Genomic DNA, 14,526 nt, shown 5'->3' on the forward strand with positions numbered 1-14,526 from the left:
CTGGGTTGTTTTGTTTCGCTGGTTTTTTTTTTTTTTGGAGACAGAGTTTCATTATGTAGCCCAGGCTGGCCTCGAACTTTCCATCCTCCTGCCTCAGCCTTCCCAGTGATGGGATTACAGGTGTGTGCTATCAAGTCCAGCTTTAACTTTCTGGAATTTTTTGACCAAATACTTTTAATCCATGGCTAGTTGAATCTGCAGGTACAGAACCTGCAGATTGAACTCAGGTCCTCTTCGTTGCTAGGTAAGGGTTCTACCAGTTGAGCCATGCCCCCAGCCCTTTTGTTATATTGTCTTTGAGATAGGATCTCACTAACTTTGCCCAGGCTGGCCCGAAACTCTAGATCCCCCTGCCTCTGCCTCCCAAGTAGTTGGGATTACAGATGTGTGCCACCACACCCAGGAGAGAGCATAACTCTTGGTAATGTAAAACAGGTAGGAACAGAAAGAGATTGGGGGAGACCTCTTCAAATATCTGTGAGTATAATACTAGCATACAGCACAAAGTTGAAAGAGTACACAGTAAAAATAAATCTTTCCACTCCCATCCCCTCTGTTCCCTGAACACAGCCATTGTTACCAGTTTCTTATATATTCTCTCAGAAAATAGTGAACACATATTTAATCATAGACACATATGGATATCAATTTTACGCTCTTGGAACCACGTTATCCACACTGCTCAGCATCACGTCTCTCATAGAGACACCAAAACAAGCACCACTACTGGCATCGAGATGGCCCTGCCTTTCACTCTTAAAGGCACAGCCTTTTCCTCCATACAAGGGTTTACTATAACCTGCTGAACCAGGATTTTCTTGATGGGTACTTTTAGATTGCTTTCAGCTTATCTTTTATTTGTTTTTTTGGCAGCACTAGGGTTTTGAACTCAGGGTTTCATACTTACTAGACAGGTGCTCTACTGCTTGAGCCATGCCTCCAGCCCTCAATCTTTCTAAGTAACAAGTAGTTCTATGTTCAAACTTTTTGTTGCCTGTGACAAATACCTGAGAAAAAACTTACAGGGAGGAAGGATGTATTTTGGATCACAGTTTCAGAAGTTTCAGTCCATGGTCCCTTGGTTCCATTGCTTCTGGACCCATGGTGAGGTGGTGAGCTCACCTCATAGCAGACAGGAAGCACAGAGAATGAGAGGCCTGAAGGGGCAAGGGAAGGTCTAACCCCAAAGGATACTACCAGTGACTACTTCTTACAGCTAGGCCCCACCTCCTAAACTTTCCAGCACCTCCCAAAATAGTGCCACCAGCTGGGGACCTAGGCTTCAACACATGGATCAGTGGGGAGGGCATTTCATAGTCAAGCCGTAACAAGTGCTGCCATATGTTTGTACATGTGGCCATGTGCACACGTGAGAGTACTGCTGTGAGATAAAGTCCAAGAGCTTCTTGATCAAAGGGAATATGCAGTTTTTATTTCAAAAGAGCCAGATTTTTTTTTTTTTTTGTGGTGCTGGGGCTTGAACTCAGGGCCCCACACTTGCTAGGTAGGTGCTGTACCACTTGAGCCACTCCACTAGAGCTGCCAAATTGCTTTTTCTTGAGGTCTACAACTCTGCATAGTATAGGAGAGTACCTGTTTCCCCAAATCTTGGCTTTTTGAACAATTACAATCGCCCTGGCTTTAACTCACTTACTCTTCATGAGAGTGGGGTTGAGAATCTGTTCCTTTGTGTCAGAGCCAGCTTACTTTCCTGGGAACTACCTATATTCTCTCTGCTTTCCTGCTTTAGGCTTTTGTCTTTTACTTACTAACTCACTTAAGCACTTTCCCTTTTTCTGCGAACGACGAATATTTAGAGTATCTTTGTCAAACCTTTCCAAGAAAGTCAAGTATAGAGAGCAAAAGCAGAGCTCTGTATTTGAGATCAGGACAGGATTCCCAGGGTGGAGGGCAAGAAAGGTCATGGTCAAGGACATGACCTGCTTTGTCCTTAGCCGCGCGTGGGAGGTATGGGGATGTGGGGTTTCTGCTCCTGGGCTGCACTCGGAAACTTGATCCTCACCTGCACGCAGCACAGCTACTGAGCCTCACCTGCCTCCTCTGTCCCCAGCTCATGTGCTCCTCGGTGCAGAGGGCCCTGTTTGAGGAGGAGGACCACGTGAAGAAGCTGCAGCAGAAGGTGGCCACCCTGGAGAAGAGGAACAAACAGCTGCGCGAGCGGGTGAAGAAAGTCAAGCGGTCCCTGCGGCAGGCGCGGAAGAACGGCCGCCACCTGGAGCTGGTGAACCGCAAGCTGGGCGAGAAGCTGGCAGCGGCCGGGGCGCTGCCGCACATCAACGCCCCGGGCCGGGAGCCCGCGCGCGCCCCCTACCTGCGCGGGTAGCGGGCGCGGAGTGCGCTCTTGTGCGCCTGGGAGAGTCCGTCCAGCTGGGTAAAATGGGAAGTCTGGCTTTCCCCTTGTGTGCTGCCTTTGCTGGCCTCAGCATCAGACCCCAGGCGCTGCCCCTTCCTGGCCCCAAATATGGCACTTGGAAGTCCAGAGGCGACAGGGTCCCTGAGAGCTGTGTCCTCCAGGATCTGACCTCAGCTTCTGGGGGACATCCTGGAAAGGGCCCTGAATTGTGGAAAAAACATTCCAGGACCTCAATGTACAAAATATCAATGGGCTTAACCTTTATTTCAGAAGAGTCAGTGTGGGTTTTGGCTCCCTGGGAGCCAGGATAAGTATGGATCCTGAGGAGTGAGCTAATGCCAATTTCTGGAACCTTCTGGGCCACATCTTTGGAAGGCAAACGTGCAGGGCACCCCTACTCCAGCCAGTAGTCCCCCTCACCGCTAAGGCAGGTTAGGACTTAATGAGCTCGTCTTGAGGGAGGGAATTGAGTCAGAAGAAGGGTAGCCAGTAATTAAACAAGATGATGCATTGCACCTGATTTTCAATGCCAGCGCCCCTGGAGTGATGATACTGATGGCTTTGCTTTAATCTAGAAAGTAATTGCTTTTATGGGCCCACCATGTTTCATCACACTGCATTCCCAAGTTGGAACGTTGCTCAGCCACTGCTAAATTCTAACTTCTTGTTTGCTCTTTGTCATGAGTGCCCCCAAAGTACTGGGAACTTCTGTCTGCAAAGACACCTCCCTGCCAACTGGGATCCAGTGTCCTTGCCTCCAGGCTCTCACAGGGCTTCGTCCAGGCACTCCAGTCTCTGCCCCATTATTCAAACACGTCAACCCCTCACCCCCAGCCAGCCTATCTATACCCTGAGGTAATAACTGCACATTTGCACTTGTCTCTACATTAGTTCCTTAGACAAAGCCTATGGAAGAAGGCTTTTAACACAGTACAAGTAAAAAGGAGAGTATTCAGTATATACTTAGCACTTAGTCATGCTTGATCAAGTCCCAGAAGTGTTATCAAGAAATTAAGGGAGGGCTGGAGACATGGCTCAATTGGTAGAGCCCCTGCCTTGCAAGCTCAAAGTCCTGAGTTCAAACCCCAGTACCACCAAAAAAAGAAATTAGAGATCAGCCCTGGTGGTATGATCCTATAATTCCAAATACAGGCAGGAGGATCATGGTCTGAGGACCACTCAGGCAAAACCATGAGACCCTATCGGAAAAGAAGTAACTAAAGTACAAAAGGACCGTGGCTGTGGGTCAAGTGGCAGAGCACTTGCCTAGCAAGTGTGAGACTCTGAGTTCAAAACCCCAATATCACACACACACAAAAAAAAGTTAGCTTGGACACTTCTCTTGGTTATTTACTGATGATGGCCTCCCAAACCAAGTGCCCTTCCCTGCTACTCCACCAAAAGCAGTCTCTGGCCCCACATCAGGATCTGCTGCTCAGACACTGCAGTGCCTTTGATGTTGAGTTTACTCTACATGCAGACATTTCATCAGTTTTGCTCCCACCCCAGGGAATGGCAAACCTAGGGCTGACTGACAGCCAGGGCTTGGAGAATGGTGGAAGCTAGGTCCCTACAGATGCTTTCTGTTCTGCTTTTCCAATAAATTTGAACAGTAATTTCAACACCAGCAATGAGGCCCTGAGTGTTTCTTTGAGTCAGGAAGTTTTCAGGACTTCCAACTTTGGCCTGGAAAAGTGATTTAGAGAAAATGCCTGTGAGTAACTCCTGGGACCTTTAGGAGTCTGACTTCAAGCCTGCTCTGCTTATCCCCATCTGGAACTCCCTGGGTTCCCATCTCTCAGCACACCTGGAGCAAGTCAGTGTGATCCTTCCTTGCTCCTCATGGGGGACAAGCAGTGTCATTAATCAGTGTCTTCAGAGGCTCATTGTGGCCTATTGCCAAAGGAGAATCCCCAGGTCCCCATTATCAGCTGCTGGGTCATCTGGCTATAGACCTTGCCACCTGTTAATTACACCAGCAGGAATCTTTAATGCTTCATAAAGTGCTGACTCCAAGAATCACTCAGAACTCGACATGGCTTGGCCAGCTTGACCTAGCACCCTCCGAGAGTGGCAGGCTGTTGTATAGTTCCCCTTCATGGTACCAGGAGGCCAAGTGACCCTTCCAGAGCCACACAGCAAGAGGCAGGCAGAATCATGAATCATTTAACTATAGTCCCCAGGAGTCACAGGCTGGCAGCACGGAGATGAGCCTTCCTTGGGCTCCACCACCATGTGTTGAATGTGAGCATCTTTGTTGGCTTTCTTATTCAGGCCTCTGTCTCTGCTGCTACTAGTTCCCTTTTTTTTTTGATTCTTCAGTGCAGAGGATTAAATTCAGGGCCCCAGACTTGCCAGGCAAGCACTCTACTAACTGAGCCATGCTTTTAGTTTATTTTTCAGATAGGGCCTTATGCTCTTGCCCCCAGTGGTCCCAGAACAGGGTTTTCCTACCTCCGTCTCCCAAGTAGCTGGGCCACAAGCATAGCCCACCACACTCAGCCTATTTCTGAGAAAGCTCTTGCTAACTTTTGCCTGGTCTGACTTCGAACCATGATACCCCTATCTCTGCCTCCCACATAGCCAGGGTTGGTTATTGACATTTGCCACTGACTACTTATTAAAAAAAAAAAAAACACAACTGTTTTTTTCATACCTGGCTGTATCACACACTTTTGATACCAGCCTAGCATCAGAAATTATGGGGATCCTTGCTTTTGTGGTACAAGGTCACATTTTATTTTGGGGAGAGAGGATACAAATTCAGTCACAATGACTTTGGATTAAATGGTTAGCTCAAAGACAATTTGTATTGGATGATTTTTTTTTTTAAATCAAGTACCCATTATTTGTTAGGCTCTTTCATACATATTATCTCACTTAGTGTTCCTAATTGTATAACATAGAGATCCCAATCCCTATTCAGAAAAGGAATCTGAAGTTTCAAGAAATTAAGTAAACTGCCCAAAGTACACAGCTATATAGATGGCTAAGCAAGCATTCACCTCTATTTGTTTCTCTCTGCACGTGTTCATTTGTGAACCGGGATAGTCATCCCTCCTAGCCCCAAGGCTGGCCGGAGGATCGAATGAGATCATGCATTCAAATGTGTGACGCTCTTCAAGCTCTCTGTAGATGTATTATCATTTTTATTACCAGTATTCACCAAAAGGTATAATGTGAGTTATAATAAGAGTATCTATTTGTCAGGATTCCTTAAAATTCTCTTGTCAATCTCTGTCTCATAGACCTCTTTTTACTCACCACAGAACTTCTCTGGCTCTTTTGTTGTTGTTGTTGTTTTCTTTATTCCTCAGCCTCCTCCTTTTCTTTCACCCCAGTGTACCTATGGATTGTTCCTCCAAATTCACTGAGAAAGTATAATTCACCGTAAGTGTGTTCCCTCCACTCCCTTGCCTACTCATGCTGTCTGGTTTTCCCACCCTTCTTTCCTCCCCACCATGTCAAAGGAAGGCTCAGGCAGGGTTAACAGAATGCTCTTTCCCTGTCATGAGTTCCCATTGCTCTCCTCAAACCTGGTGCTTTGGTTTGAATGTGTCTCCTAAAAGCTCACGTGCAGGAAGCAATCCTAAAATTCATATGCTGATGATATTTCAGGGTGAGGCCTTTGGGAAGTAATTAGGATCAGATGAGGTTCTGGGGGGGGGGGCGCCCAAGACAGCATTGGAGGCTTCATAAGGAGAGGACGAGAGACCTGAGCTACCAGGCTTGCTCTGCTCACCATGTGATGACTTCCACCATGTTACGATGCAGCATGAGGCTCTTACCTCAAGCTTGTGCCACGCTCTTGGACTTTACAGCCTCCACAACCATGAAAAGTAAACTTCTAGTCTTTAAAAATTACAGTCTGTGGTATTTTGTTCTAGCAACAGAAAACAGGCTAAGACACCTCACTTTAACATTCCCCTCTTTTATCATAAATCTGTCTGTGTCCTACAGCTGTTTCCAGAGTTACTCATCCCAGGAAAGTAGCCAAAAATAAACATTCCCCAACACAACAGGGTCATCCAGGGCCTTGATTCTTCCTCAGGCTCTGTCCTGTAATTAAGTAGAGAGAAGTCTTAACCACAAGTCATCACCGAGGGCTGACTTTCTTTTTCTCACTTCCCACTGTCCCCCTCAGCCCATCAGAATGAGGTGTGAGTCCAGGCCGCTGCTCTCAAGGGATCAGATTGCCAAAGTCACCTTCTCCCTGGTCTCATCAATCTGAAGAAGTCCACATGGTTCACCACTCATTATTAAACCTCCTTTGATCCATTCTCATCCCTCCTTGACCACTGTTGAACTGATATTCTAGCTTTACCACCAAATCTTTAAACTTAATAATTATAAAAACAAAATACCAATAATAAAATGTTGTGTGTTATTGGAAGTCAGTCTTGATTGGAAGTCAGTCAGTGATTACCAATAGAACTTTCTGCAATAATGGAAAAAAAATTATGTGTGTGTGTATATTCTAATATGGTAGCTGCTAGCTCTTAAAATATCACTAGTGTTGCTGAAGAAATTAATTTTTACTTTAATTTTAATTACTTAAAATTATGTAACTACATTGGCTAGTGGCAACCATATTTAATAGTACTGATTAGAAATGATTCACCATTGTTAGAGTTGTTTCCAGCTTTTTTTTTTTTTTTTTTTTTTTTTTTACTGACAGGGCCCCTAGCTTGTTTGGGAGGGGCAATATAGTACATTTCCCAGCCTACATTTTCAAGCCTATCCTTGGATGGCCAATTAAACAATAGCCACTGGGTATATCTTGTAAGAAAAACTAAAGTATGCTTTCTTAGCTGTCCACTCTCTTTTTGCCCTTCCTTCTCTTTCATTTTCTTCCTTCCTGGAACCGTTATGTGATGGCTGGAACACAAACAGGAATATTGAAACATGAAGCAACCTTATAAACAGGAGCCACACACTATGTATGATGGAAAAGAAAGATGCAGGAGTGTCTGACAATGTGGAGCTCCCTTCCTAACCTTGAAATGCCCAACTCCAGATTTTAGGATCTGTGAAAGAAAACCTCTACCCTAAATCATTGTTATCTGGTTCTTGTCACTAATGATTTGGTAATTGGTATCAGAAGAGGTGCAGGTAACGAACCTTCACAGCATGTAGAATCTAGAATGGATTTTGTAACTCAATTGGCTTTAAAAATGGTAATTTTAGGTTAGCTTTAGTGGGGGGGGTCACTAAAAGTCCAGATACACAATGATAAAATATTTTTGTAAATTACCACCTGGGTTTCCTGAAATGAAATGCAACTGAAGTCAGGGCTTTGGTAGACAGTATCGCTGCTATAATAAACCATGAAAAACAGCAGGAGGAAGATAAGAAATATGGCACTGAATGGGATCTTCTAACTGTACTAGAGATAAAAAAGAGAATGACAGGCTTAGGTTTTAAATTCTTGATCTAAGCCATGACCCCCCCCGAAAGTTCTATTTATCTAACCACAAAACCAACACAGTCAAAAATTAGACATAGGACAATTTGCCAGAACTCATACAAGAACCTGAGGAACTTATTTAAAATAAAGTGGATTCCAAAAATCTTAATGGAGACATTGAGGCTGATCACTCTGAACTCATTAACCCTGTCAGGCTTCCCCTGCTAGCAGAGGCAGCAATTTGTCTGGCTGATGAAGCTGATTCCAACTTACAAGTACCACATAATGGCCTCACTTGAAATAATGACTTCACATAAACAGCCCAGTTCTCTTCATGCCCCTCCCTCAGAGGTGGCTGTATAATTTACAGAACCCCAGTGCAAAATGACATCTCAGGATTCCTTGTTAAAGGGTTGCTCAGAACTTAAAGGTCATGAAAACAAGTGAGACCCTTCTGAAGAGGAGGCTTAGAGTGACTGCACCATCTCTACTGGTGGCAGTTCGTAGAACTGACCCTGCCTGCCCTACCATCCCTCTCTACATCCAGACCCATAATTAGGGTAAATGCACACAAAAACACATCATCAAGTCACACTTGGGAGAAGGCTTATGTACCAAAACTATTTCAATATTGTGCTAATTTATATTGGTTAAAGCCTAGGGATTATATGGTATCAATGGATACTTCATGTCCCACCTAGATTGGAGGAGATTAATTTCATGTTAAACAGAATTTATTTACAGGAGTGCATTAAAGCTTCTGTATTCAATGTGCTAGCTAACTTAAGAAGCTGAGAGTGGCTCTAAATCTTTGTTTGGTTACTTAAACTATGGAATCAGTGATATCATTCTGAATTAAGTTGGATGCCAGAGATTCCTGGCTATAATTTAGATAATTCAAAGTATTAGAGAGATAAGGCTCAAAATCCTAGTCTCCAATTTGACACCTGAAAAGACCCAGAACACATTTCCTTTTGAAAGCAAGGAGTGTCAGCATCACATAAAAAGCACAGAGATAGACACCCTTTGAAGGTTGGAGATGAATGTGGGGGATGCTGCCATTAAAATGGATCTCTGACCTCAGTGTGAATAATGAAGTCCTAGGAAAACCATGTAGCAGTGCTCAACTTCTAGAGACAAAGTGGGTTTATTAGCTGTAATAGGAAGCAGGACCAAAGAGGTCACCCAAATGGTTGATCATGGAGTTTCAGGACTGAATAATAGATGGTCTTCCTACTGAACACCAGACTGATTTCTAAAATGGAAATCAATCAATCTAGATCTGGCAAACAGAAGTCTGATTTGAGTGTCCAGTTACAGGAGAGTCATAGCCCTTCAACTGACTCTAAGACCTGAGATAGTTTCTAGAGTCCCTTGAGGGAAGGGAGGTCAGGGCTCTCGAAGAAAGACCCCTCGGTAATATTGTATGACATCGTGAACTTTCTAGACTTGTGTGAAGGCAGCCGCGGGTGTTCACCAGTATAAATGTGCACAGAGAAAAGAAAACCCTAAAGTTTTTGTAGGATTATTGTTATTGGTGCTGAGCAATCACTGAGACAAAGAAGGAATCCTCATGGGGCTCAGATAGTAAGTTGTGATGTTGTGGCACAAATCTATTACACAGTAGGTCTCGTGGGTCCATGACCTGTTCTGTGGTTATTTCCCCCATTCCTGAGGAGGTAGCTGGAACAGATGCCCACACTGACACCCCAGACCATGAGGTTACGTCTATTATGTCAGGGAGAGATAAGAGTAAACCCAAGAATTTCTCCTCTTTAGAAATATTAAAGAAGAGAAAAAGCAAACAAAGAAGAAATCAGGAGAACATTATTTCACCAAACAGAGAAGAGCAACAAGAAATTATAAGGAAGAATCAAATAGAAATTCTGGAGTTGAAAAGTACAATAACTGAAATGAAAATTCACTACAGCAGATTCAAATGTGAAGGATAAAGATCTGTGAACTTGAAGATAGGTCAACTGAGATTACTTATCCAGGCCGAGAGTATAACAGGAATGAGGAAGAAAGAACAGGGCCTAAGTGGGACACTATCAAGTAGACCCATGTATACACAATGGGAGTCCCAGAAGGAGAAGAGGAGATAAAAAGTAGATTGGTGATTGCCAAGTGAAGGGGCTAAAGAGAGAATGGATACAGGGTTTCTTTGAGGAGTGATAAAAACATCCTAGAATAATATAGTAGTGATGTTTGCACAACATTGTGAATATGACAACCTACTTAGTAATAAACTTTAATATGGGTAAAATAGTGATTTTTAATGTAAATTTCATCTCAATAAAAAAAATCATCTCCGTTCCTCTCCCTGTTTCCTCATTATACCTCCTCATCCTAAACCACACTGCATGTAACTTACCCAACATCTGATGTCTTTGCTTACACTATTCCTTCTGTCTTGTGCCTTGGCCTGTCTTTGTGTACTGCTGAGAAAATTTTAGTTTCAAAATCTTGCTCAAAGGCTAGCATGATTCTCATTCCCCATAACAACTGGTATACTTCAATTTTTTATAATTTGGAAATAAGTGGCTCTTAAGAACCCTTGGGCTATCCAGTCTAAGTAACTGGAAAATTTTGCTAAGCATTACTTTTTTAAATTGTGGTAAAAGACATAATAAAAAATGGTTAAGACTTAGTAAGTTTTGTAAGTACACACTTCAGCAATATTAAATATATTTACACCACTGTGCAATAACTAAGTACCACTGAAACCTTGATTTGTTAAGCCCTTCTTTACCCCCACTCCCAATTTGAATCAATGATTCTTTCTTTTGGCATTTGGAGGACACTCTCATTTTAGCAGTGACCTTCTGGTTAGCTCTTGTGTTTATCCTCTCACTGATTTGTGAGTTCCCTGAAGTCAGGGATATGGCTAATTCATCTGAATGCTCAGTGGCCAACAATGTGACACAAATGAATTGCTTGAGAAGGAAAGAATGCAGGGTGAAGGAGGCTGCATCACGTACCAAGCCTCCTGGCATTGAAAGGAGACGTGAAGGGAAGGAGGCATAAATGACTCCTCATCACTCAGGTTTCTTCTTCTTCCTTCCATCCTGGCCTTGAATCTTGCCTCAACCCTGGCTAACAGCAGGGTCAGAGGAAGCCCTCCAGGGGTTCTGGATCCTCTTAGCTGCTGGCCTCAAGGAAACTCCAAAAGAGTGTCTTCCATTGGCTAAGTCCTTCAGCACCTGAACCATCATTATCCAAAAATATTTGTTCTGTGAATAAAGATTCAGCTTCTTTCTAGCTTCCACCCTTCTGGAGGATAGGATCATACAAACAGCCTCCAATAAGACCACCAGCTCCCCACCTTGTTCAACCAACACACAAGAGAAAGCCAAGTGGCAGTCATTTCTCAATTCCTCACACAGTATTTGTCTCCCATGGGGTTAAAATTTCCTTGCTTTTCTTCCCTACCCCACTCTCTTGTTGCCCCCCTCTTATCAGCTTTGGCACTAGAGACTGCACATAGCAAAGGGGTTTGTTGTCTGGGGGATTCTTTGGCTTTTGCCTAGGTTCAAGAACAAGCCCCCAAAAGAAACTAAAATGATTTTTTTTTATTATCTGGGTTTTTCAGTTTATGCTGCTTCCTATTAAAGGATCATGAGTTGACGCATCTGTCTGTCCCTGTGAAAAGAATCTCTAGTTGCCAGATGGCTGGGCATGAACCACACGACCTGGCATTTTGTTTCTTCCTGTCCAATAAAATGGGAAAATTCAAACCAGATGCAGAGACATCTTTTCCTTTTATTAAAAACATTGCTTTTTCTTGTTCTGGTTTTTGTTTTGCTGTAGTGTTTGGGGAATGAACCCTGGGCTTTGAACATGCTAGGCCAACACTCTACCAGTGAGCTATACCCCAGTCCTATAAACATTTCCTAATTGTAGAGCTGGATACCCTAGGAGTGTAGTTCAATATTTCTAAACCTTTGACTACTGGAAATAAGGATGAAACTGCCAACATAAAAGGGCCAGACAATTACATAATGTGACTCTAAACTGGTTCTCCACCCTGGGCCCCGTTAGGATTAACTGGGTGCTATAAATAGAGGGTTCCTGCCAACAGACCACTTCCCACCTGATTGGGGCTCTAACATCAGCATTAAAAACAAAGCAAAACAAAACAACCCCGAAAAAAACACCTTCTGCATGATGATAATCTATAGAGGATTGAGAACTCACTGCTCTGAGGATAAAAGAAGTTATTTTTCTTTGGTAAAAACAACTTCATTCTTGAGCTATTATTCTAGGGGCCCTGTTGGTAAGAAGATACAAGCTCAGGTGCTTGGAATAACTGTGACTATTTCTAAATGGATCCAAATGTAAATACTTTCGACTGATATCCTAGCTATTTAAGGCAGTATAATAAATTACCACAAACTTGTTGGCAGGAAGCAATGTACATCATTACCTTGCAATTGCCATGGTTTAGGATCTAGGCATGGCTAAGTGGGGCTCCCTGCTTCAGGGTCTGTCCCTAGTGGCAATCAAGGTATTGGGCAGGAATGAGGTCTTATCTGAAGGCTCGACTGGAAAGGCACATTTTGAAGCTCACATGACTGTTGGCAGGATTTAGATTCTTATGCGTTGTGGAACTGAAGCCTTAACTTAGCTAACCTCAGTTCCTTACCAGGTGGACGTCTCCAACATAGTTGCTTGCTTCATCAAATATGTAAGCAAAGAGAGCAATAGAGAAAGTCTACATTCAAGATGTAAGTTTTACTCTTATTTATCCTAATGAAGAAAGTGACTTCACATCCTCTTCCCAATATGCTATTGGTTAAAAGCAAGTCACAGGTCACACCCTCCCACAAGGTAGGATAATATACAAGGATATGAATACAAAGAGTTGGGAATCTGTGGGTGCCATGTTAAGAGTCACCCTGCCACAATTTGTAGTATAAAAGCATGTCTGGTGGGGAGGATGGCACATCCTCACGGACACAGGTTTATCACAGTTCTACCATGTCCACACTACCATCACAACTGTCTTTTTATGCAGGGTAATTGGTAACCTTGCAGAGAGCTGAAAACCACAGAAACACTGGTAAGTCACCCAATGCCTCCTTGATATAGTCCAACATCCAAGAAGGATTTTTCTAAGATCAACAAAAGCACAGACAAATTCAGATTAAAAAGGAGCTCAGATCCCTTCCTTAAATAGCCTCCCATTTTAGACAGTTCAGAGTGCTATCACAGAATGCCATAGACTGGGGAGGCAGGATAAAGGAGAATGATGGGAGGGTGTGAATTGTACTATGATTTATTATAAAAACTTTGGTAAATGTCACAATGGACCCCCAATATAATAATAATTTTTTTAAAAGATCTAAAAAAAAAATGCCATGGGCTGGGTGGCACAAACAACAAACACTTATGTCTCACAGTTATAAAGGCCAAAGCCTAAGGTCGAGACACTAACAGATTTGGAAGCTGGTGAGGACTCACTTCCTGGTTTGCTGACAGCCATCTTTTCATTGTATCCCCAGAAGACAGAGAGCAGAGAGAGAGAGAAGCAGTTTTCTCATGTGTTTCTTCCTGCAAGGGCACTAATCCCGACACAAGGGCTCCACTTTCATGACCTAATTACCTTCCAAAGGCCTCTACCTCCCAGTGCTATCACATTTGGAGGGTTAGGGTTTCAGTATACAAATTCTGGGGGAACACATGCATAAGGCCTACATCACCTTCTCTCTGCTGACTGTCCAGGCTCCAGGAAGAAATTTCCAAGGATGGAAAAGGGATGGGGGTGTACTCAACAATAGAACCCTTGCCTAGCATGCATGAGGGCCTAGGTTTAAACCCCAGCAATGAGAAAAGAAAATCTTAAAAAGAAAAATGTACTCGTGCCCCATAATGGAAAGAATGCTTCACAAACAAAAAGCCATCGCTATGTGAGGCTACAACACAGTGCTAACTTTTACTCTTGTTCAGCAGAAATGTTTTCTTTCTGATGCCATGGAGACAAATTTAGCTTCTTTTTACTGTTTCTCCATCAGTAAATTTAAACTTAATCAATTGATCTATCATTTATACATTTATATTACTTTCAACATGGCCCCTGAAAACAGATCAAGAGGACTGATTTTTTAGACTTGCTTGCTCAAGTGTGTGGATCTCTTCCAAAGACAGGCTTTTCCTAAATCCTACATTGTAATTTGCAGACTGTATTTAGAACTGTTTTTCTCTGTAAGTTTGATTTTGCTTTGGATTCCTCAAGGCAGTTGCTTTAGTTGGAGATAATAACTCAGACCCAAGTGTTTAGTTTGGAAGAGGTGGGCTGTCGCAGATCTCTGGGTTAACCAGCCCAAGGCCAAGTGGAAAGTTTTACTACACATCAGCTGGAGGGAGGGGCCAGCCTGCTCCTTCCCGTGCTGTCTTCCAGGGAACCCCATCAACTTCCCAGAGGCATAAACCTTTCCATTCACCCAGTCTGCCTCTTGGCTAGAACTATGCATCATGGGGGACTTTAGAGAGGAAAACAACAAATCAAATGTGTGTTTTTTTATTTCACCTTTTTCTTGTGTGTGTGTTTCTTTTCATCATGAGCACTGGTGAGAATGAGTAAAACATTTGTCCTGCCATCACTACAGAATTCTCCTGCCATCCATCCTTCATTCAGTCAGCAGCAGGAGGCTAGGCCCCTGGCATCTCCCTCATCTCCACTCTATGCTGATGACCCATCTGTGGCATGCAGCAGAGGCACTGAAGTGGGATGCAGCAGCCACAA

At 43.4% G+C, this 14,526-nt stretch overlaps 1 protein-coding gene across 1 annotated transcript in view; it reads left to right on the forward strand.

Annotated features, from left to right (window-relative positions):
- The window catches only part of Ccdc3 (coiled-coil domain containing 3), an 87,177-nt gene extending 82,145 nt beyond the window's left edge, over window positions 1-5,032 (forward strand). The window contains exon 3 of the mRNA XM_020185051.2: window positions 2,072-5,032. Within this exon, the coding sequence (XP_020040640.2) occupies window positions 2,072-2,344 (273 nt within the window). The 3' untranslated portion in view covers window positions 2,345-5,032. The remainder of the gene's footprint in view (window positions 1-2,071) is intronic.
- Window positions 5,033-14,526: the final 9,494 nt, after the last annotated feature.

The sequence above is a fragment of the Castor canadensis genome, chromosome 15, assembly GCF_047511655.1.
Source record: "Castor canadensis chromosome 15, mCasCan1.hap1v2, whole genome shotgun sequence".
NCBI lineage: Eukaryota > Metazoa > Chordata > Mammalia > Rodentia > Castoridae > Castor > Castor canadensis.